Genomic DNA, 24,668 nt, shown 5'->3' on the forward strand with positions numbered 1-24,668 from the left:
ATATTACATGTGAGGTCTTCAAACAGAATGTCTCTAAACTGGTTCAAAGGAGAGTCTTCGAAGAACGAGAGCTCCAAACCCAAGGTGACAAAGGAGGTGGAACTGGTGAGTTTATATGAACAACCACCTGAGGAAAAATCTTAATTAGGGGCTGTGAGACGAGAGGTTTCTGGATTAAATTGAAGTCCGAAGCCTGTCCCTTAAAATACAAGGCAGAAGTTGGTCAAGACCAGACTGGAAAAATACTAAAATATGAGTGACAGTCTGGGACTAAGCTTCCTAATCTTTTATCAGGAAATGTAACTTATGTAAGCCTTCCATGGGCAATGGAAAATCTTGTGGAAGTTGGATTTTCTTGCTCAGAGGAAGGTGGAAATAACAGAGTGAGATATACCCCTATCTTTTAGGACTTGGGCTTCAACAGTCATGCTGATAAAGCCAGTGACTGAGAAGAAGGATGAAAGAGGGGGCATTGGCCAGTAAGTCTGGTTTGTTTGGAAAAGACAAAGGCTTAATCACTATAAGTTTGGGTATGTCTGTGTATCATCTTCTGCTTAGGCTGCGTATCATCTTCTGACCAGTCGAGGGAGGATCTTTATCGGAGGAAAGACATAAACCTTGGAGTCCAAGGAATCACCAGAGCATCTACTGTGAAGACTAGAGGATCCCTGGTATTGACTCTGCATTTGTTCAGCTTGTTGTTGAACCTGGAAGCCAGGATCTCCTCATGTGGTTTCCTTTGACAGAGATTTTGAAAGAACATGGGGTGAAGAGACCAGTTCCAGGTGTTTAGGCAGTAAAGGCTTAGGAAGTCCACACGCCAATTGTCCAATGTAGAGAAGTGGACGACCAAGAGATCTGGAAAGTAGGTTTCTGCCCAGAAGAGTTTTTGATTTGTTTTTTAGGGCAGCTTGACTTTTGGTGCTGCCACGATGGTTTATGTAGGCCACTGTTGAGGCATTGTTTAACTGCAACCTGATTGGGTGACTTTGCAAAAGGGAGGATCAATTTTGGAGAGATATTCTGATGGCTCTCAGCTCCAGAATGTAGATGGAAGGTTTAAACTTTTGTAGAGATTATGTCCCATGCACAGTCAGGTACTTGTAAACTCAGCTCCAACATGTAAGGCTGGCATCCATTGTCACCACTTTCCAGGACATGTGAAGGAAAGACTTTCCCAATTTCAGGGTAGGGTTGGATATCCGTGCGTTACAAGAATTGGATTTGCTTGTTCCATGTCGTGAGTATGTTCGATTGAAGAGGTCTGGAGTAAAACTGGGCAAAGCCAAGCCAAGAATCCTCATACCAAAGTGAACTGAGAGGTTTTATTTTTTTGAGTGTCCCTGTGTGGGACCTTAGGGAAGCAATTTTTCCCTAAGGAAGGAAAATTCTGGCTTGGGTTGCATTTAAGATTAGACCCAGGTACTCCAGACAATGGCTGGAGAGAAGATTTGGTAAGTTGATTATCCAACTTGAGGGTACAGAGCACTGGCAAAGTTGTGGCTGAGGAGTCCTTCAGCAAGAGGTTATCCAGGTATCCTGCGATATAAATGACCTGGGTCCCCTGCAAAGCCAGAAGTGGGGCATGCACTTTTGTAAACACTTAGGATGCAGACGATATACCAGATTAAATAGTAGTGCTACAGATTAGAAATGTTGGTGTCCTACAGAAAAATCCAGAAAGCCTTGAGAAGGGGAATGTGTGGTCTGGTCATTAGAGAGGTCAAGTAGTTAAGGACATTGCTAAGAGAGGCCCAGCTGTTCCTGTTCACCTTCACCATCACAGCAGTGAGCCCTTTCTTTGATTCAAACCCCCTCACATGTGCTTTCTCTCCCCTAAAGCAATGGCTCTGAGCTAGATCATTTGAAAGCTCACTCATGTGATGGTGAAGGTGAACAGTAACAGCTGGGCATCTCTTACCAACATCTTTAACAATGTCCTTTTGAGTTTCTAGTCAGGCTTTATGAAGTACGTAAATGGCCTACACCTATAGAAAGGGCATTATTCAATTTTGGATTTAACTATAGACAACCCTTATCTGCATAAGTAATTTTTTGGTAAAAGTGAACTAACGCTTTACCGTTAATAACTCATAAAGTACTGAAAGCAGTGGCAGCCAGGTAACTAAACTTCAAAGGAACATCGGCAGTGGAAACCTACATATTTTTTGCAGGACAGGTTACCTTTAGGACAGCTCAGAATTGGACAGTGACTAGGCCATTTAATCCTATCCTCAACAGTGTTGTAAGTAACAGCGTTTAAATCAACGCCGTTACCTAACGCAGCCCCTTTTGAGGGTAACTAGTAATCTACCAGATTACTATTCCCCTCTTGGCAACGCCGTTCCCATTACTTGGGCGGCGTTACCGTAATTACATTTACTGCGTGCGGGGGGGGGGGGCAGAGGGGGTCATGTCATGTGGAGCTGGCAGTGGCCTGTGATTGGTTACTGCGTCAGGTGACCACAGAGCTGGCCTGTCTCTGTGAACGCGGTTGGCGCTGGTGCATGCACGCGCCTGGAGTCTCCCGCCTTGGGTGTCATAATACACATCAGAAGTTAAAGGACTTTTTTACTTCACCTAATCTTTTTGCATGTCAATGGACTTTTTCACTTATTATTAAGGACATTTCTGTTGAGAATACTTTTCACTTTTTAAATGCATGGTATTTGGTTTAATTAGTAAGTTTGCATCACTGCACCATGTTGGGATCATCTGCACATAGTTTATTGCTTGTGTATAATAGATTTTTAATTGTTGTTTCAGCTATATCCTTATTGGATTTATTATTGGGTTAATTTATTCACCACTAATATTACGCAGAGTTTACCATAGTAATTATTGTCATCACAATTTTATTATGTTTTCATTATTTTGAGTATTTCACATAATTATTTCAGCCTTACCCATATTGGATTCATTATTGGGTTAATATATTCACCAATATTATTATACAGAGTTTACCATACAAAATATTGTCATTATAATTTCATTACGATTTTAATGTTCTCACATATTTTGAGTTATTCACATTAGTAGTTTATGGTATTTTAGTGAGTGCGTTAACACTTGGCTCTGGATGGTTATTATCACCCTTAGCCTTTCTATATAATATTACACTCTGTCCACCCTCCACGTCATTTTGTTGATGTTGGGGGGGTACTAATTGGAGTTGAACATTTTTTTTCATAGGATTGGATGTCACATATATTTTATACATTTTTTAATTATTGGCAAGCGCCATTACACCCCCCTTGAATACTGTACAATGTCATCATCACACTCCACCTCCACAACATGCCCAGCAATACTGTACAATATCATCACACTCCACCTCCACATGCCCAGGCTGGGCATGTGGAGGTGGAGTGTGATGATGATATTGTACAGTATTGCTGGGCATGTGGAGGTGGAGTGTGATGATATTGTACAGTATTGCTGGGCATGTGGAGGTGGAGTGTGATGAATCTGCATTGTAGAATATTAAAAAAAAAGTCGCAGTTACTTTGCTGAGTAACTAATTACTTTGCTAATGTAGTAACTGAGTCACTAACTCAATTACTTTTTTGGACAAGTAATTTGTAACTGTAACTAATTACTTTTTTAAAGGAAGATGAGCAACACTGATCCTCAATAGATGTAAAATAAGCAAAATGGGGCCAGCTAGGAGAAATGAAGTGTATAGCTGTAATGGAGATTATGAATTTGAGCTTCTCATGTAAAATATACCACATCACAAGTGTTTGATTTGCTTGAGTTCTAGATACATACATGAAAGTCATCAGGTGCCAGTGAGCTGTTGGACGTAGGAAGAGGAGATTTCATATCCCCCATTGTTGGAGCTGTATAACAAAGGAAAGCAGTTTGTAAACAAAGCTTTAAGCATTTTATTTTGTAAACAAAGTTGGGAAACCAAGTTTCAAGCAATATTATGTAATTAAAAAATATGTATAAAATATATCTAAAATGGAAGAAAGTTGGTGTTTTATGAACATACAATTAAAGTTTTTGACTAACCAAAGGTGATATTTTTAATTATAGAAGGGGCTTTGTGGACTGAGTCCGCCCCTAGCTTCTGATATTTCTTAGAGCGGTAGTAAATCGCAGAAGAAATATAAATAATAAAAAAAACTGCTAGACAATAGCATAATGTGCTAGTATGTACTTATAACAAGGCCCCTGCAGCGCACCTGGTCACCGCTGAGGGAGCTGACATGTTTATTCTGGGTTGTGAGTCGCCGGAGCCGCAATGATGTCACTCTCGCGCATTCATGCAGGAGTTCTGTGTTTCGGCAAGGAGCTCTGAATTTTCGGTACGATCCACTGGACCTTCAGAACGCATGCACCGCTGACGTCAGCGTCTGATGCAGGGTGAATATCTCCTAAGCCGTGCAGGTTTAGTAGATATTAATTTTACCTACAGGTAAGCTTTATTATAGGCTTACCTGTAGGTAAAAATGACCAAGCGGGGGATACAATCGCTTTAAATATCATTAACGTCATCTTCCTGCCATAGTTCCTAACTCTCTTCCTGTTTGCTTGAGAGATTTGGAGTGTTTCATTCCACCATTGCATGTTCCAGCTACTCTAGTGCAATTTACAAAATATAAAAAAAATACATATATAAAAACTCTATAAGGGAAAGTGCAGAATTTAGCACAGCACATTGGCTAAAGGGTTAGCACTTCCGCGTGGCAGCACTAGGGCTGTCTGTTTGAATCCCAACCATAGCACTACCTGCCTGGAGTTTGCATGTTCTCACTGTGCATGCAGGGGTTTCCTCCCACACGATCCCAACCATGGCACTACCTGCCTGGAGTTTTGCATGTTCTCACTGTGCATGCAGGGGTTTCCTCCCACACGATCCCAACCATGGCACTGCCTGCCTGGAGTTTGCATGTTCTCCCTGTGCCTGTGGGGGTTTCCTCCCACACTATCCCAACTTTGGCACTACCTGCGTGGAGGTTGCTTGTTCTCCCTGTGCCTGTGGGGGTTTCCTCCCACACTATCCCAACCATGACACTACCTGCCTGGAGTTTGCATGTTCTCCCTGTGCCTGTAGGGATTTTCTCCCACACTATCCCAACCATGGCACTACCACCTGCCTGGAGTGTGCATGTTCTCCCTGTGCTTGCAGAAGTTTTCTCCCACACTATCCCAACCATGGCACTACCTGCCTGGAGTTTGCATGTTGTCCCTGTACCTGCGAGGGTTTCTTCCCACACTGCAAAGACATGCTGGTAGGTTAATTGGCTCCTTTCTAAATTGGCCCTAGTATTTGTATGTATGAATGTGAGTTAGGGACCTTAGATTTTAAGCTCCTTGAGGGCAGGGATTGATGTAAATTAATGGCGCTATATAAGTACCTGAAATAAGTAATAAATAAAAATGTGATCATATGATCACTTATGATGTGATATCATAAATATTATTGAGACTATATCCTCAATATCTGTGCTCATCATTCCTACAGGGGAATTAGGGGAGATATTGAGGTGCACACTCCCCATGTCTCCCAGAAAGTGCAGGCTGAAAGGGAGCTGTCATTACACTACGTTTAAACCTGTGCATTTCTATGAATGTAGTTCAAACCTGTGCATTTTTTTTTTTAAAGGGTCAGGGACTTTTGTTTCCTGCAGCAGATTACTTTTGTGTGTAGTCGCACTAAAAACGCAAGTGTTGCTTTTGATACGCTTTGCGGTCTGTTTGTTTTTTCAAAAACACTATGTATAGCTGATAACTGAGGAGCAGGCCGGGAAGCCAGCCGCTGTGTCCTTAACAACCGATGAGTTGTCAGCAGGGTTCCTCGCTGACAGCTGAAAGTAAAAAAAGAATGGCCCAGCAGGTCAGGAAAGGGAGGGGACGAGCAATTGTTCAAATAGAAGGACGCGCTGCTCTGAGGATATTACTATTGTAGCTACAGTATGTAATGTTACCAGTTATTTCTGCAGCAGCGTTCATTGGGGTCGCTGATACACTCTCCGTGGTAGGGTCTTCTGTAGTACTGTCCACTTCTGTGGTATCTTTGACAAGAACTAGTGAAATCCCAATCCATATGAGAAGGCAACCTAATGATTGATTATAAAACAGTGTTTAGGGTTTTGGATAATTACCATAACATCTTACTAAAGAAAAAGCTTTTGCGCTTAAGTGCAAAGATTCTAAAGATAAGAACAGCAGCACTCAAACAATCCTAATACTGGACAAAAATTAACTTATAAAGAATTTGCGCGCTATCCCTTTAAAAGTGGAACAAAGTACAAATCATACAACCAAACATTAAAATATAGGTAAACAAGTGCAATCATATATATCAAATGTGCACATCAGATAACAAAGTGCAATTTAAATAATAAAAACACAGTTTATCAAAAGGTATATCAGTGTAAGTCCAATAAAAATGTAATGTGCTGCTGAGTGAGAAGTGTACTTCTAATGTATAATTCATTTTGTGATTAAACAAAAGACGCATAACACTACCTTTCCCCATCACACACACGCCTAGGTTCCAACATACCTCTCCACATCGGCGGCAGCACTTCTGGAGTAAGGCACTTTTTAAGTGAATAGAGAATGTATGCACCAAGAGAAGATGATACCATCAGAGACAGGTAAGCAGACACTTAAGTAGGATGTGGGGCCAGGTACCTAAAGCATTTTGCACTCTGGGTGATTTCCTATATTTGGCACCCCCCAGGCGGCACACCGCACGTCAATGTGCTGATGTCACGTGTAGCGCCTCTCCTCCCTCTGTTCCCCCCGGGTGGCCAGGCCCCTCCTCCTCTGCAAAAAAGTTGCAGACCGATTCGAGGATTGTCATCAGGCATCAGGCATCAGACAGAAATGCATGTAACTGGCAGTGGCACACTTACTATGTGCTACTGCCAGTGGCATAACTAGGGTTGGCGTCAACTGGTGCAATAAAACATGATGTCACCCCTCCCAAAAAATATATATATTTTCCTGTTTTTTGAAAGTGCACCAAAGATGCAGCATGCTTTCATAAAATGCAGAAAAAAAAACGCATAACCTAATAGAAATCGATAGGACCGCAGCTATAACTGCGGGTAAAATGTAGGAAGACCTCCATTACATTACAGCCCCCGTACCTCTGAAACACTTTACATTACACAGCTCCACACCTCTGGACCCCTTTAAAATACACAGCCCCCACACATCTGGACCCCTTTACATTACACAACCCCCCACACACCTCTGGACCCCTTTGTATTACACAGCCCCTACCCCCTGTAGCTCTGCACCTTCCTAGCTTATTAGGTCATGCAGGGTGGGAGACAGGAGAGCAGAGCAGGAGGCAGAATGGGAGAGAGATACAGCAGCACTGAATAGACAGTGGGAGCTGCTGGGGTTAACTTTCCAAGTTAACCAGCAGGTGATTGTTTGCTAGGTGGTCCCTGCTCTGCTCTTCAGTGTTAGTGAGCGGGTGAGGCAATCTGATGACCGCCCTGGGTGTCACCCCTCTGGCAGGTGTCGCCTGGGTGCGGCCCACACAACCATAGTGGCGCCACTCCTGACACCCCCCCCAATGTGTGGCACCCAGGATGGAAAGTGTCTTTTAAGGCAGCTTGGGTTAGGGGTAGAATGATTTTTGAGACTATAGTTGAATTCAATAGCAAAGACCACACAAAAATGATACTTAGTTTATGGATGGATGCTGATGGTCTGAATCACCATGTGGGTTCCTATATTTCCTAGACATTACAGTTGTGGAAACACCTAATCTGAGGTCCAATTATGGAATTTGACTTTTTCTGCAGCAAGAGAGATACAAATCCTACTGTGGCTTATTTAAGCTTAAAGGAGGGCAAAATTTACTTTTAGGCACCCAGCAGGCCACTTTTGGGTGTAGGTCATTTAGCCTTCTGCATATTTTTTTTATTATGGAGGGAAACTCAAGTAATGCAGAACGTGTGTTTTATCAAAGTGCATTTTAAGTACTGAAAAACTATAGCGTTAACCTCTTAAAGCCAGCTCATTCCCTGTGAGTGATAGCCAAGGGATCTCATCTTTGGATAGTTCATAATTCTACCCCAAGTGATCTCTAGGATATCATGCAGCTAGAAAATGAATGAAACTAAAAATCCCCCTTAAATCCTCTAGGAATAATCTGCAATATGCATGTTTCATTCCTTAGGGATATTTAGCTGTGCACCTTGAATTAATCATGTTTACACACAGCCCAGTGTGTTGGGGATATTACTCAAATTGACAGAGGTCATCTTTTTCCAAATCGGTGTACAAAAATTTTAAAATTAAATCTATAGCTGTGAACATAAGGCACCATGCAGTTTTAAATGTATCATGTACTCATATACTCACCACTTTAGTACAATAACCCAAAGCAACTATATAGGATTCATCTTCTACTAGTGTACAATAGAAATACATTGTCTCATCAATTTGTTCTTCATCCCTGCTAAATCATCCCATGGATATATTTGTTAACAAAAAATTCCACTTACCTTGAAGTGTGATCGGATGGTTTTTGATTCCCATTTTTCAGGCAAAAAGCACAGATTGACCTACAAAACCAAACAGAATATTTGTATATGACACTAGTATTTACATAATCCTTTTAAAGCAGTTGTTGGAGATTTGGATTTTATTTTCAATTAAACGGTTATCATACTCTTATAATGTCTGATCACTTACTTTATAATCATTAAAGCAGAGTTCCGGCCACAATTTCACTTTTTATATATAAATACCCCTGTAATACACAAACTTAATGTATTCTAGTAAAGTTAGTCTGTAAACTAAGGTCCGTTTTGTTAGGTTGTTACAGCATTTAGACACTTTATAAAATAGAAATTGACTGGGGCCATCTTAAGTGTGGGCATCATGAAGCCAGACTGTATGACTTCCTGGATTACAGCCTTGCAGATCTCGCACAAGCAGTGTAATAGGTTTCAGATCAGGTTTCAGCACCTGTACTGTCCAAGTCACATGATTGTTCGAGACTGGGAAGTGCACAGACTCCTGGAAAGTTACACCCACTACATTACCAGGAGTCTGTGCGGTGTAGGTTAGGAAGCTTAAGCACCTAGGTGCAGGAAGTGGGAAGATTAACTATTCTGCCTAGCAACAACACTTTGAAGGCATCTAAAAAAAAAAAAATTAAAGGACTAATGGCATTTTTTTAAAACTACTGATGTAATGTTATATTTATGGGTGGAACTCCACTTTAACTAGGTTCGTAATTAGGGACATTTATCATGTTTCAAATATTGTATAGAATTTTATAATTATCAACAAAATTCCATTTATAGAGCATGTACAATAATATAATTGAAATAGACATTTCATTAACAGAACATGTACAATAGTATAGTAGAAAAAGGCGTAATCATTCAGGAAAGTAACTCTTATAAATGTAAATGAAAATAGATAACCTAGTGGATTGTAGGATTGTGAAGTGTCATAATCATAGCTTCATGGCAGCTATTTAAAGATAATTGAGAAATTAAGTTGATTGAAATAATATAATATAATTATGTCATCTATGAAGAGAATATAATTAAATTAACTTATAAAGAAATATAAAGTTAATGTGTTGTAGAATAGCTGGGGGAATAAAATAGGCTAAGTTCCTTCTCTTGGCTTGACTTTATCTGGTGCGAAGGTCAAAAATCCTAAACATTCAAAGCATATTCTATTACAGTAAAGCCCCGTACACACGGTCGGACCGAACCAATGAGAATGAACCGAAGTTTAGTTTCATCAGACCAAACCGACCGTGTGTATAGGCCATCGGTCTGTTTTCCTTCGGTCCAAAATTTTAAAACATGCTTCAAAACCGAACCGATGGACCGCTGCCCGATCGGACCAAACCGATGGTTGGTACAGAAAAGCATCGGTTCAAAACCCGCGCATGCTCAGAATCAAGTCGATGCATGCTTGGAAGCATTGAACTTCGTTTTTTTCAGCACGTCGTGTGTTTTACATCACCGTGTTCTGACCCGATCGGATTTTGAATTGATGGTGTGTACACACATCAGACCATCAGGCCACTTCTGCGGTGAACCGATGAAAACGTTCCGTCGGACCATTCTCATCGGTTCGGTCCGACCGTGTGTACGGGGCCTTAGTATATCTGAAAATTAACAAGGATAAACCTATTAGAGGGGATAGGGCATAGAGGGGATAGGGCACAGAGGGAAGAGAGAAAGAAATGTCCAGGGGGACCAATGGTTAGAGAATCAGGTAAAGGTAATCATACTGTAGTATCAGTTTCCCATTTGGTTGTGTATGTTGGAGGAGAAATGGTTACATGAGAGAGTAATTGTTCATATATGGCAGAAAAAAGTCCATGTCTATGGGGGTCAGAGTTGCAAGTATTTTCAAAGACGGTGAAGGCAGGAGTTTGTGTGTTTGTTGTGTTCCAAAATGTTTTTAATTTGGAGATATCTAAAAGTTTCTGTGGATGGGAGGGAATATGTTTTGCATATATCTGGAAAAAGTATGATATTTTGAGAAATAAAGAAATTATGAACTCTAATGAAGTCTACATTTGACCACGCTGAAAAAGAATTTGAGAAGGACCAGGCTGGGTAGAAGGAAGGGTTACATACGAATAGGAGGAGGGGATTATGTTCAGACATGAGTCCAAATCTGGTTTACAATCTGTCCCAAATGGAAAGGATTTTTTATTTTCTTCTGCTGTGTAGGAGTTAACTATAGTAAATTTGCAATAGAAAGAGGGTCAGAGTTGATTGACTCCAATGAAACTCCATAATGGAGTTTTCTTCGTAGCGTGATATTTTGGGTAATTGTGCTAGTTGTGCTGTGTAATAATATTTGGTAAAATCTGGCACACTAAGAAAGCCTCTAATACGGGGGGAATATAAGGTTAGTTTGGGTAAACAAGGTTTGAGTGATCCCCAAAATAATTAGTTTTTATGGGTAGTACTCTAAAGAGTACTTGGAAAGAATGTCCATGAGAGGAGGTGCTGATAACAGGGGCAAAATAAGAAATATCAGGACATCATCTGCAAATAGGCATAATTTGTGGTGATGACCCCCAAGTTCCAATCTTTTGATGTTTGGGCTATACTGAATGAGTTCTGCTAGGGATTCATTGGCTAGGGCAAAGAGGAGAGAGAGTAATGGGCATCCCTGCCTGGTACCTCTCTCGATATTAAAAGTCGGAACGGTATCCTGAATAAGAAATATAAGCTTTTGGGTTTTGATATAAGGTATCAATCCAATGCAAGAAATTTCGATCCGAATCCCCAACTTTGGAGAATTGTATGAAGATATGTATGAAGATAGTGAGTCAAAAGCTTTTCGAATATCTAATGAGAGGAAACAGGTAGGGATACAACAAGAGTTGGCTGTATGTGCCAGAAGTGTACCTCTGCGAATATTGTCACCAGTTTGTCTAAAAGAGATAAAGCCAGTCTGATCCTTGTGGATCAAAGTACCTATTATGGGATTAAGTTGGCTTAAGTCGGCTTGCAAGAATTTTTGCCAATATCTTTAGGGAATAGAAATCGGTCTGTAATTTGACCATGAGGTATAACCATGAGGTATCATCAGTATTTGGTTTAGGTACCATGGAGATGGAAGCTGTGAGAGATTCAGTACGAAAGGATTGTCCATTAAACATAGAGTTGAAGGCCTCAACCATAAGTGATGATAAAATTGTGGAAAACGGTTTATAATAGGCAGATGAAAAGCCATCTACACCAGGGCGTTTACGGGGTTTCAATGTTTTTATTACGGTCTGAATTTCTGTTAGTGTGATAGGTTTGTCTACATTTTCCTGATGTGATAGGGGGAGAGAAGGAAGATCAATAGAGGATAACAGCGTGGTCAAATGAGATTGATCAAATGTATTTCTACTTTTGCTGGAGATGCGGGATCGAACTAGGAGATATGAAACATATCTTCTGGACCTGCCCTGCCATTCAAAAGTACTGGACTGACGTCTTTAGGTTCATATCACAAGTTACAAAAAATCCTATCACCTGCACTTGCAATTCTAAACCTAACCATTGAAGATCTACCCTAACCGGTTAGACATGTTACTACCCATATACTACTTGCAGCCAGACTTAGTATAACGAGACTCTGGAGATCTACTGTCACTCCGACTCTAGCCCAGACTAGGGAACTAGTAGCCCTGCACTACAGTTACGAGACAATAACTGCCTCCAATAGGAGACAGGCTGAGAGACACAGACTGGCGGCCATGGACGGACTGGATTACTGCTGCGACTGTTACCTGAGTGATTGACTCATACTCCGAGTAGACTACTTTATTCTTGACCGAGCAATACTTTGGACCCGTGCATTGTTAATTGTTTTGTACCTTGTTATATTACGCTTCAATTTGCTTCAATATGGAATAGTGTTAAAGGTTGGACACCAGGGGCGGGGGCGGGCCCCTCCCGCTTAGGTGGCACTAAAGTTCCCATTCGGGGTGCCGCTCTAGTGGAAGGGACCGATTCAGCTCCAAACTATTATTAATATTATCCAACCTACCTGTTGTTGCTGTTACTATTATTGTATTACAAATAGTATCTCGTTAGTGACCTTGCCTACTTGTTCCATGTCATTGCGAACAACGTCGTTGCACGACGTACAATGTTTAATTGTACACTGTATTTCATATGTAAACTAATAAAATATTTGAAGAGAAATGTATTTCTACTTTTGTATAGTGTGATACTTTTTTTACGAAATTCGTTAAAAATGTTGAGTGGGTTGCTGGTATAGTCATCTTTTGTTAGTTTTAATCAAATAGGTTTCTGAGTATTTTTAAGTTTTCGGAGTGCTAAGGCTAAAAATGGCTGGCTTGTTTGCCTTCATATAAAAGGAATGTTTGGATTTGCCAGCGGGTTAGAAGGTCTGTATCAGTAGTACTGTTATTCATAAGATAATCTTGTATGGCTGTTTCTATTTGTAATCGATATATGGGTTTTGTCAATAAACTATCATTTATGTACCAAGCGTGGAGATTGGATCTGGGAACCAAAAAAGAAAGAGTTGTTATAACTGCATTATGATCTGACCAGGTGGTACAAGGCATAATAATTGAGTTAAGAAGTGCTGAAGTACTAATATCCACAAAAGGTGGTCTATTCTGGAAAACTGTTTGTGGGGATGGGAATATTACGTATATTGTCTTCTGGCTGGATTGTATTCTCTCCATGTGTCTAAGAGAGAGTATTGGTTAAGGAGTCTTTGATAAGAGAGTCAAGGGTTGGGGTTGGGGATTTGTCCAGAAATGGGTATAAAATTAGATTTGAATCACCACCAAGAATGAGTGTGTCACTTTTATGTGTTTCTACTACCGATAATAAATGCAAGAGGAAAGCTAAGGGGTTCTTATTGGGAGCATAGTAAGAAATCATAGTTACTTATTCATCTAACAAGAGACCGAAGAGTATAAGGTATCGACCTTCAGGGGCTTTGAGTTCTTTCCGTAGGGTAAAAGGAGTAGTATGATGGAAAGCAATCAATACTTACCTTTGCTTAGTGTTCACTGATGCAGTAAAAAACCTGAGGGCATTTTCGACCAAAATATTTAGGAGAGGACTGTGTCGTAAAATGTGTATACCATATTTGCCGGTGTATAAGGCGACCGGGCGTATAAGACGACCCCCTAATTTTACATTTTTTAAAGATTTTTTGCCTGTACTCACCGTATAAGACGACCCCCCTTCCGAGGCTTCCGACGTTTCATATTTCTTCATTCTGGAGCCATATTCTTCTTCATTCTTGCTGGAGCTGGAGCCATATTCTTCTTGCCAATCACAGCGAGCGATGTATTCTATTAATGAATACAAAGCCTGCTTGGATTGGCAGATCGGCTGTAACATCATCAGCCCACGCCTCTCTGACTCTCAAAGCCAATCCGAGCAGGCTACTGTATGTAGCCTGCTCAGATTGGCAGAGGTTGTTACTCCAATCCGAGCAGGCTCTGTATTCATTTGAATACATCGCTCACCGGTATAGGATAAGCGGTATATACTGTGTGTAACCGAAGCTACATACAGTTTTACCGCACATCCAGCAGGCATCCGAGCAGCTGACCTGGCGTATAAGACGACCCCTGCTTTTTGGTCAGTTTTTTTAAGTGTAAAAGGTAGTCTTTAACGCCAGCAAATACAGTATATATATATATATATATATATATATATATATATATATATATATATATATATATATTGAGATAGATAGATAGAGATACAAAAAAAAAACAGCCGACAAATAAATTATACATATAATAGGTTAGAAGTCAAAGGAATCTCAAATTTTTATAAACTTTGAAATCACCTTCAGGAAGGAAGTTATAATGTAAAGTAAGAATGTCATAACTAAAGTGGTAAATCAAAAGTTTTATAAATTAAATATATCTCCTACATTTAATTAGAGGAAAACTACATAACAGAATAAACCAAATAACTATGAGATAAGCTAACTATATAGAGAACCTAAAGTATGAATCTTGATGATTTTGTCAAGAGTATATAGGGCCAGATTCAGAAAGGAGATACGGCGGCGTATCTCCAGATACGCCGCCGTAATTTCAAATGTGCGCCGTCGCATCTTTACGCTGATTTACAAAGCTAGATACGCCTGAAAACAGGGCTTCAGCCGTCCGACGTAACTTGCCTATGCCGGCGTATCGTGGGCGCATAGTTACGCTGGACTCATTCGGCGTTCCCATGAAAAAATATGCAAATGAGTAAGATACGCCGATTCACAAACGTAGTTGCGCCCGGCGTATCAATATACGTTGTTTACGTAAGGCGTCTGACCGGCGTAAAGTTACCCCTGCTATAGGAGGCGCAGCCAATGTTAAGTATGGACGTCGGAACAGCGTAGAATTTTACACGTTTTACGTCGTTTGCGTAAGTCGTCCATGAATGGGGCTGGGCGTAGGTTACGTTCACGTCGACTAAGCATTGAGCGGGCGAAATTTACGGAGAAAATTCTACGTGATACTGAGCATGCGCGCGCATGCGCCATTCGTTAAGCGCGTCATTTACGTGGGGTCAGGATTCATTTACATACAACACGCCCACTACCAGCCTAGTTTGAATTAGGAGGGCTTATGCCGGCCCATTTACACTACGCCGCCGTAACTTAGAGCGCAAGTTCTTTCTGAATACGGGACCTGCTGCTCTAAGTTACGGCGACGTAGTGTATCTGAAAGAAAGATAGGCGATTCTTTCTGAATCTGGCCCATAGTGTATTAGGTGTGAAAGGGGTAAGGCCCTAATAGAATATATCACCTATACAGGATTCATCAGTTTATCAGTATTTCAGTCCAATAGATCTCCTTCTGCAATGAACGATGATCTTGTATGATGTTTATTAGGTCATCAGTTGTTTTGCAGGCATATGAAGTTCCTTTATAAGAAAAGCGAACAACAAAGGGAAACCCCATCTATATGCGATGATGCTGGAGCACTTGTAGATATGGTTTCATTGCTTTACGTTTAATGAGTGTTTGTTGAGACAGATCTTGGAAAATCTGGTATTTATGACCCTGGAATGTATGGGACCCTTTATTGCGAGCAGTTTCCAATAATTGCTCCTTAGTGCGGAAATAATGAAACTTTATGATTATGTCTCTGGGTGGTCCAGAATCCTTGCAAGGCACCAGGGATCTATGTATTCTATCCATTTCTAAGCGTTCTATAGGAATAAATGGGGTAAGTTCTTGAAAAAGGGCTGTAACTGTTGATAGAAGATTCTTAATTACCTCGGGGATACCGCGTATCCGTAGGTTGGACCTCCTGCCCCTGTTCTCAAAGTCTTCAATGCGTTTTTTAAGAAGAGAATATTCATCTTTGAGGGATTCTAGTTCTTCCATCTGGTTAGAGGTAGTGACATCCACTTCATCCATCCTTTGTTCAAGGATAGTGGTACGGCAGCCCACCTTACGAATCTTCCTTATCAGTTTGACTGTGATATTATCTGAGGTATTATGTAAGGCTCTATGGAGAATCCTTTCAAATTGATTTAATAAGTCAGAGCTATTTATAGCATTCTGAATATCTGTGGGGGTCACCCCAAGGTCAGAGAGGAGTTCACCTTTTGACAGGGAAGAAGGAGACTGGAGCTGCAGCTGTGAATGTGTGCGTGCTGTATGAGGGTATGCTGCCATTTTAGCTGCAGTTTTAGTGTGCGCTTCCTGAGCCTTCTGTGGTTCCAGCTTTGTTTTCCTCACACTGTGAATCATCTCAGAATGTGCCCCAGAGTCACAGGTATGTGACAGGCACTGTGGGGGGTTGAGGACTGATAAAATTCCTTAATATCTGGCTGCCGGGTCACGGTCAGTGCAGAGCACTAAGCGGACATATCCTGCTTAGTCAGATTTGCGCATTCGCCTCCTGGACATTTATTACGCAATTTGGCAACACAATCTGATGGATCAGATATACTTTAAATCCGGGGTCAGCAACCTGTAGATTGCAGCCAGGTGACTGGTGTATTGCGGTCTAGGCTTGCTGACCCGCCATGCCAGAGCTTCAAACAGAGTGCAATGCAGAGGGACTACCTGTAAAGTTGGAGCTGTAGTAGGGAGCAAGAGCCTCATAACCCGATGCCTCCACTGTAGTGTTGGCTCCTGTTCCATGCAAAGTGATACCAACTGCACTCTACCTCCTTATCCCAGCTAGTGGTCTCCAGAGTGGTGCCAGAAGCAGGAAAGAAGAGATCTTAAGGTTAGTGTGAAGCAATACACTGGACATCATAGTTCAGGGCTCAGTATCCTCTGAGGGGGATACAAGTTCAGCACTCGTGGATTTATGCCCGCTGTCCTTTCATTCATGTGAGTGCATTTTCTCAAATCTTTACCTGTTCGAGGTACCCTCACAGTGTCACGCTATATGCATTGCATATATCTTGTCTTTTCCATGACACACATTGGTCGCTGAGAGCTGTCTTAGGAGTCAGGAGGAGGTGTTTTATCAGCCCACTCATCCAGCTGTGATCAGTATCTCTGTTGGCTGTTTGGACAAACAGTCGTGAGGTGAGCTGCTCGCACACTCAGAGGTGTCATCACTGAAGATTCAATTTGTGCACGTTGCATTTTGGGTGGAGGTGTTTCATCTAGACACTGTTCTGTGGAGGAATTACTGGACTGCTAGATATGATCCTTATTTATGGACAGGACTTTATCACATGTGTGAATTTTGATAGTTTTGCACTTGTTTCCACTTATTTTATGCTAGTTTTGGTGTTTGTATATGTAGTAGCCATTTTACTATGTATTTTCACTGTTAAATCTTTACAGGATTATAGGTGTTTGTTCACTTTCATCTGTATTGTTCATTGTAGTATCATCAGATACCCTTTTTTTTTTCTTTCACTGTTTAGTTCACCCACGATCCCTTTAGTTCACATTCCCTTTTCACTTCCCCTTCTCATTCCCTCCTCCACAGCGCAGCTACCATACTTCACATTATTATCACTTTTTCTGTTAGGATTAGAGGATTAGATCCACAGGTGCTGCTTTAGTTCCCCCCCCCCCCCCCCAGTCGATCAGACAGCGCCGGAGTTCTCTATTTCTATAGTTCAGGGCTGCTTTCACACTGATGCGCTTCAGTTTACCCACACCGCAGGTGCAGTGCAGTGTACCTGCGGCTTTCCTTCTGGTTTGCTGCGCTTAGCCATAGACTTCAATTATATCCTGCGGGTTTGGTGCACTTTGAGAAAGTGCACCACACCTGCAGGATATGATAGGTCTATGGCAAAGCGCAGCTAACCGTAAAGTTAAAGATACACTGTGCTGCAACCATGGTGCAGGTAAACTACAGCACATCAGTGTGAAAAAAAGCCTTATAGGGGGCTCAGAACAGTATGGGATCATGTGCATTTGTAGTTTGGGGTGACAATTTTGAAAAAAATGTAATATTTTTTACTTTTTCTATAATAAATAATATCCCCCCCCCAAAAAAAAACACTTCAATGCAAACCCCCAAAAGTCACATAAAAGTCACACCTGCATGATTTGTGTGGGGCGTTTTAGAGCACGGGCAATCACATTGGTCAAAGCCAAAGTCGCACTCATTCAAAGTCACATCGAGGTGCACTGTAAAGTTGCTATGGAAATCACACAAGGGCACCCCGAAAATTTCAAGGTGTGTCTTAAACAGAAAGGGGTGTGGCCTTGAAAGGAAGGGGTGGGTCATATTTAAATTACGGGTGCACGAGTTTAGTCAGGCCTAGGGCAGCACAAAACCTAAATACACTACTGGTATCACTGCCCGGTTGGGAGGATGTCACTGCAGCTGACATGTTGAGTCTAGCACAGAGATTGGGAGGACACAAGTCGCCATTTTAGGAGTCGATGGAAGGCCATATGTCAACACACCCTTTCTAAAGGAACCGTATTTCCCACATGGGACACTGTTCAGGCACCTGTACCCAGGTTCAGAGGGACTTAAGTTTGAGTGCTCCATTGACAGATTTGTGCCCAACGCACTGGCCAGTAGGGAACAGTTTGCTTGAGACAGTTGGATCATTGCCCTTGCATTGCCCCTTAGGCAGGGGTCAGCTTTTGGTCTGCTTCTTAAATACTAAGTTTACACATTATTTTTCAACTACTTTTGAGATGCTTATTGCTGTTTTCTAGACATGTGCATTCGTTTTCGTCTGAATGCATTTTCGGCCGAATTTTAGGTATTTTCGTTATCGTTTTAACAAACGATAACGAAAGCACAGAAAACGAAAACCGAAAGATCCGACATAAAAAATGCTTTATTTTCGTTTTCGTTGTGGTCGAATGTGCCTAACCTTAACTATTAGTCCAATATTGTTCTACATAGAGAGAAAAGATTCGACATAGAGAGAAAAGATTCGACATAGAGAGACATGAAGAGTCAAAAAATGTTTTTTTTTTTTTTTAAGATTCTATCGAATCTTTTTTTTTTTTTCTTAGAACATTCGACAGACACCATAAGCCTTCAATGACAGATTCGACCTTAATTTGGATTTTCGGACGAATGCATTTTTTTTACGAAAAACAAAATAAATAAAAACTAATTTCGGGAGTAACTAAATAAATGTATTTTTTGGACGAAATTCCGAAACAAAATATTTCAGTGTGCACATGTCTACTGTTTTCTATTCTTTTTGTTTTTGAATTATTGTGTGCTGTTCCAATAAGTTTTCCATCCCAGCCTTGGTGTATCAGGGGGTGTAAGAGCTATATTAGCAATTGCAGACACAGTATCCAGATCTGTTTTGGCCCCATTTCATAAAAATATGTTAAGGAATCAGCTTAATGCACAACTGAAATACATTTTTATGGGAACTTCTTAACCCATTGGCACCAGCCCCTCCCGACCCTCTAAAGGGTTTCAGATGCCAGGAGGTGGGGCGGGGTTTATGATCATGTGGGCATAGTGATTGGCTGTCATGACGGTCACATGATTGTAAAGTTCCTGATCACAAGCAGCGATCGGGAGCTTTCAGTTAGCCGCCAGTAACTGTGCCGGGAGCGCGCAGGGTGCGTGCTCTCGGCACAGCTGTGTTTGTAATGTGGTACACAAATGTGCATACGCCAAGAGGCTGCATATTTGCGTGCCGTTGGCACCAAGAGGTTAAGGACCTGCGTTGACAAGCTTTTTTTTAAGTCTATGCAAACGCAAAACCTGTTAGAAGCAGGTCAAATGCACCTGTCGTGTTCTAAATGATCTCAGAATAATCTTAAACTGATGTGCCTGATACAAGCCCAAAACCCATCACATTTGCTAAATGATTTGTAATTTTGTATATATATTTTAACCCAGGCACCCCTGCAAGATAGCTCAGCCTGATCTTAAATCTCCCATGCATCAGCCCATTGTATAAGGACACTGGGTTAAAACATCACACAAAGCAGAACAGCAACATACCAATGAGGGTATCACTCACTCTTTACTCTCGTCAATCTATTCCATGGCAGTAAAAGTCCATGCAACCATGTCCGATTCATGTTATTTCAGATCTGCACTTTCCTCTATGAGTATACCGTATCTGATGAAAGTGAGTACAAAAGTGAATACACCCCTTACATTTTTGTAAATATTTTATTATATCTTTTCATGTGACAATACTGAAAAAATTACACTTTGCTACAATGTAAAGAGTGCAGCCAGCATTGCTGCAGAGGTTGAAGGGGTGGGGGTCAGCCTGTCAGTCCAGACCATACGTCGCACACTGCATCAATGTCGTCTGCATGGCTGTCGTCCCAGAAAGAAGCCTCTTCTAAAGATTTACAAGCAGACTAAGGACATGGATTACTGGAACCATGTCCTGTGGTCTGATGAGACCAAGATAAACTTATTTGGTTCAAGTGTGTGTGGCCGCAACCAGGTGAGGAGTACAAAGACAAGTGTGTCTTGCCTACAGTTAAGCATGGTGGTGGGAGTGTCATGGTCTGGGGCTGCATGAGTGCTGCCAACACTGGGGAGCTACAGTTCATTGAGGGAACCATGAATGCCAACATGTACTGTGACATACTGAAGCAGAGCATGATCCCCTCCCTTCAGAGACTGGGCTGGACAGTATCCCAACATGATAAAGACCCCGAACACAACCCCAAGACGACCACTGCCTTGATAAAGAAGCTGAGGGTAAAAGTGATGGACTGGCCAAGTATGTCTCCAGACCTAAACCCTATTGAGCATCTGTGGGGCATCCTCAAACAGAAGGTGGAGGAGCGCAAGGTCTCTAACATCCACCAGCTCTGTGATGTTGTCATGGAGGAGTGGAAGAGGACTCCACTGGCAACCTTTGAAGCTTTTAAAGAACATTAATGGCTGTGTGTTGAGTTATTTTGAGGGGACAGCAAATTTACACTGTTATACAAGCTGTACACTCACTACTTTACATTGTAGCAAAGTGTAATTTCTTCAGTGTTGTCACATGAAAAGATAATAAAATATTGACAAAAATGTGAGGGATGTACTTACTTTTGTGAGATGCTGTATGTGTGCAGGAGAGGCTGATATAAAAACCAATTCCGGCATTTACACTTGTCGCAGCAGCTTTAAACCCTAACTGGGCGACATTAAAGCGGGGGTTCACCCTATCGACGGGAAAAAAACATTTTTTTTTTCTTTTACCTTAAAATCCGGCATTGTAGCGCGAGCTACAGTATGCCTGTCCCGTTTTTTTTAGCCCCATACTCACCTTGTAGTCGTCCATCGAAGATACCGGGGAATGGGCGTGCCTATGGAGACGGAGGATGATTGACGGCCGGCTCTGGCGCGTCACGCTTCTCCGGAAATAGCCGAAATAGGCTTGGTCTTCACGACGCGTGCGCATAGCCTGTGCGCAGGCGCCGTGAAGAGCCGAGACCTACTCCGGCTGTCTTCGGAGAGAGTGACGTGCCAGGGCCGGCCGTCAATCATCCTCCCTCTCCATAGGCACGCCCATTCCCCGCGGGAGCCGAAATCTACGATGGACGACTACAAGGTGAGTACGGGGTTAAAAAAATCGGGACAGGCATACTGTAGCTCGCGCTACAATGCCTGTCTCGATGGTAAAATGTGTCGGGGGGGGGTGAACTACCGCTTTAAGTTTACTAAAGCACTGTGGGTGGACCTTATGAAAACTGAGGCAAACAGAATGTTGAGCAGCTGTGCCAACCAATAAGCTTTTATCTTCAGCTTGTTCACAAGCTTTGAAAATAAAAGATAGAATCTGCTCAAGATTCTGTTTTTCCCCAGTTTTGATAAGTTCCACCCACGGTGCTTTAGTTAACTTAAGGTCACCCAGTTAGACCCCTTTCACACTGGGACGGTTTGCAGGTGCTATTGCACTAAAAGTAGCGACTGCAAACCGACCCTAAACAGCGGCTGCTGTTTCTCCAGTGTGAAAGCCTGAGGGCTTTCTCACTGGAGCGGTGCGCCAGCAGGACCGCTACAAAAGTTTGGAGCGGTGTGTATACCGCTCCTCCACCGCTGCTGCCCATTGAAATCAATAGGACAGCGCGGCTATACCGCCCGCAATGCGCCTCTGCAGAGGCGCTTTGCAGGCAGCATTAACCCTTTTTCGGGCACTAGAACCACACAGCTAGCAACTGAATACCGCCGCAATTCCTACGATAAAGCCCCGCTAAAAATAGCGGCGCTTTACTGCCACCGCACCTCCCGCCCCAGTGTGAAAGGGGCCTTTGCTGCAACTAGTGTAAATACCCGAATTTGTCTTTGAGAAATTCCCCTCCAGGTATCATAAATAATTGTATTTCTTTATTTTTGGAAAATATAGTTTTTTTATATTTTTTCATCCTTTGTTACATCTACTAGCTGCTAATCTCCTCTAGACTTTTTTTCAGCCACTGAAATGTCATTGCTCAGGGCAGGCTTCCTGATGGTGGCAACATTGGAACATACCTGCAAATTGAGTCTCTATTGGAAGCCCCTGTGATAGGGTGACAAAGCAGGAGAGCAATTGGGAATCAAGGACAGCGCATTGTCATACCAGAACAGGAAATACCTGAACAAGGACCTTCCTGTCAGGGTCACCAGGTATTATTTTGATATAAGTTACAGATTTAAAAAATGTGTTTTATAATTAAATTATTATGTTAAAGGTTAGAGTTTGTTTCTACTTTACAAGTGTGTTTAATGACTGAATAACAACATATACAACGGTATAACATTTTTATTTTTATATCCGTGAAAAGTTCAACTATGAATTCATTATTCTGCCTGGAAATTACATAAAAACAAACTTATATTAATAAATATAAAATGGTTAGTATCCGTGGCACCCCAGGTTTCTTTGTCCTTACTGTGAAGCTATTTCCGTCAGCTCTCCTGTAGCTGAGAATGGGGCTCCAGATCGGCGCATGCATTCAATTTACTTCCTATTCACATCCTCACTGTGCACTGCAGGAGACATTACTGCTTCACAAAGTGCCTGTATTCCTCCCTGATGGTCCCAACAAGGAACAACATCTTACTGCTCACAAATAATGGAAGAATGCAACCACCATCTTACTTGCTCTAATTTGATAAAAGCTTAAATGTAATTGGCTGCTCAGCAGCATTACAACATCTTGTTGGGCTAGCCATACAGAGGCTGATAACTGTCAAAGAACATTGTTTTAGACAGTCTACCAGTGAGCAACTGATCTATAGTTCATGTCCATTTGTCTTTATCCATTGTTGCCTGCTTGGATGTCAAATAAACTGAATGTTGAACTTGTTCTCTGCATTATCTAGAATAGGACTCCCTGTCCAACTGGCAGCCTTCATTTATGGCCCACAAGATTCCAGATACAGCTTATGCAGAGAGGCAGCGGGTTGCTGAGTGCTGGAATGCTCCCTGCATTTCAGCACCTGACACCTAAATGATGTTAGCCCTACCTGTCAGGTAAAGCGATCCCCTGCAAACGTAGAGATGGTAGCACTTCCAGTGTGTAAAATCTGTAAAATTTATTAAGAATCCATTAAAAGCAAAGACATGACATGCACATGCAACCAATGGAAAGTTAGCAAACACGTTTTTACACTCCTGTGCTTAGTCCTTGCTGATTACACCAGGGTCCAGGGTCAAAGCCGCAGGTGGGATCAATCAAATGAAATCTAGCTTAGCCTTGCGGCTCCTTTCCACCTTGCTGATGCTTTGCCAGGCTCTAACTGCAGCTGTCTTCAGTTGTTATTTATTTGTGGGTCTTTCTGCATTTTAGTTTTGCCTTCAGCAAGTGAAATGCATGCTTAATTGGGTTAAGATCAGGTGATTGACTCAGCCATTGCAGAATACTCCACTTCTTTTCCTTTAAAAGCACCTGGGTTGCTTTTGCAGTGTTTCGGATCATTGTACATCTGTACTGTGAAGCGCTGTCCAATCAACTTTGCTGCATTTGGCTGAATCTGGGTTGACAGTATATCTCTAAACACTGCAGAATTCATCCAGCTGCTTCTGTCTTCTGTCACATCATCAATAAACACCAATGACCCAGTCCCCCTGGAAGCCATGCATGTCCATGCCGTCACACTGCCTCCACCATGTTTTTATGCCTGCTCCACACTTTTTTTTCTTACCGTCATTCTGGTACAGATTAATCTTTCGTCATCCAAAGAATGCTTTTCCAGAACTGGTCTGACTTTTTTTAGATGTTTTTTTGGCAAAGTCTAATCTGACTTTTCTATACTTCAGGCTTATGAATGGTTTTCACCTTGTGGTAACCCCCTGTATGCTCTTGTGAAGTCTTCTCTTAACTGTAGACTTTGACAATGATACGCCCACCTCCTGGAGAGTGTTGTTTGCTTGTCTGGATGTTGTTAATACACTTGTAAAGTAGAAACAAACTCTAACCTTTAACATAATAATTTAATTATAAAACTCATTTTTTAAATTTGTAACTTATATCAAAATAATACCTGGTGACCCTGACAGGAAGGTCCTTGTTCAGGTGTTTCCTGTTCTGGTATGACACTGCGCTGTCCTTGATTCCCAATTGCTCTCCTGCTTTGTCACACTATCACAGGGGCTTCCAATGGAGACTCAATTTGCAGGTATGTTCCAATGTTGCCACTATCAGGAAGCCTGCCCTGAGCAATGACATTTCAGTGGCTGAAAAAAAGTCTAGAGGAGATTAGCAGCTAGTAGATGTAACAAAGGATGAAAAAATGTAAAAACCTGTATTTTCCAAAAAAAATGAAATAAAATGATTTATGATACCTAGAGGG

At 41.7% G+C, this 24,668-nt stretch overlaps 1 protein-coding gene across 1 annotated transcript in view; it reads right to left on the reverse strand.

Moving 5' to 3' along the window:
• Positions 1 to 24,668, reverse strand: part of LOC120926908 (protein psiI-like) — a 78,081-nt gene that overhangs the window by 24,941 nt on the left and 28,472 nt on the right. The window contains exons 2-4 of the mRNA XM_040337209.1: positions 8,484 to 8,543; positions 5,937 to 6,068; positions 3,772 to 3,842 (exon numbers count right to left, since the gene is read on the reverse strand). Of these exons, the coding sequence (XP_040193143.1) occupies positions 3,772 to 3,842; positions 5,937 to 6,068; positions 8,484 to 8,517 (237 nt within the window). The 5' untranslated portion in view covers positions 8,518 to 8,543. The remainder of the gene's footprint in view (positions 1 to 3,771; positions 3,843 to 5,936; positions 6,069 to 8,483; positions 8,544 to 24,668) is intronic.

Source organism: Rana temporaria, chromosome 2, assembly GCF_905171775.1.
Source record: "Rana temporaria chromosome 2, aRanTem1.1, whole genome shotgun sequence".
In the NCBI taxonomy this organism is placed as follows: Eukaryota; Metazoa; Chordata; class Amphibia; order Anura; family Ranidae; genus Rana; species Rana temporaria.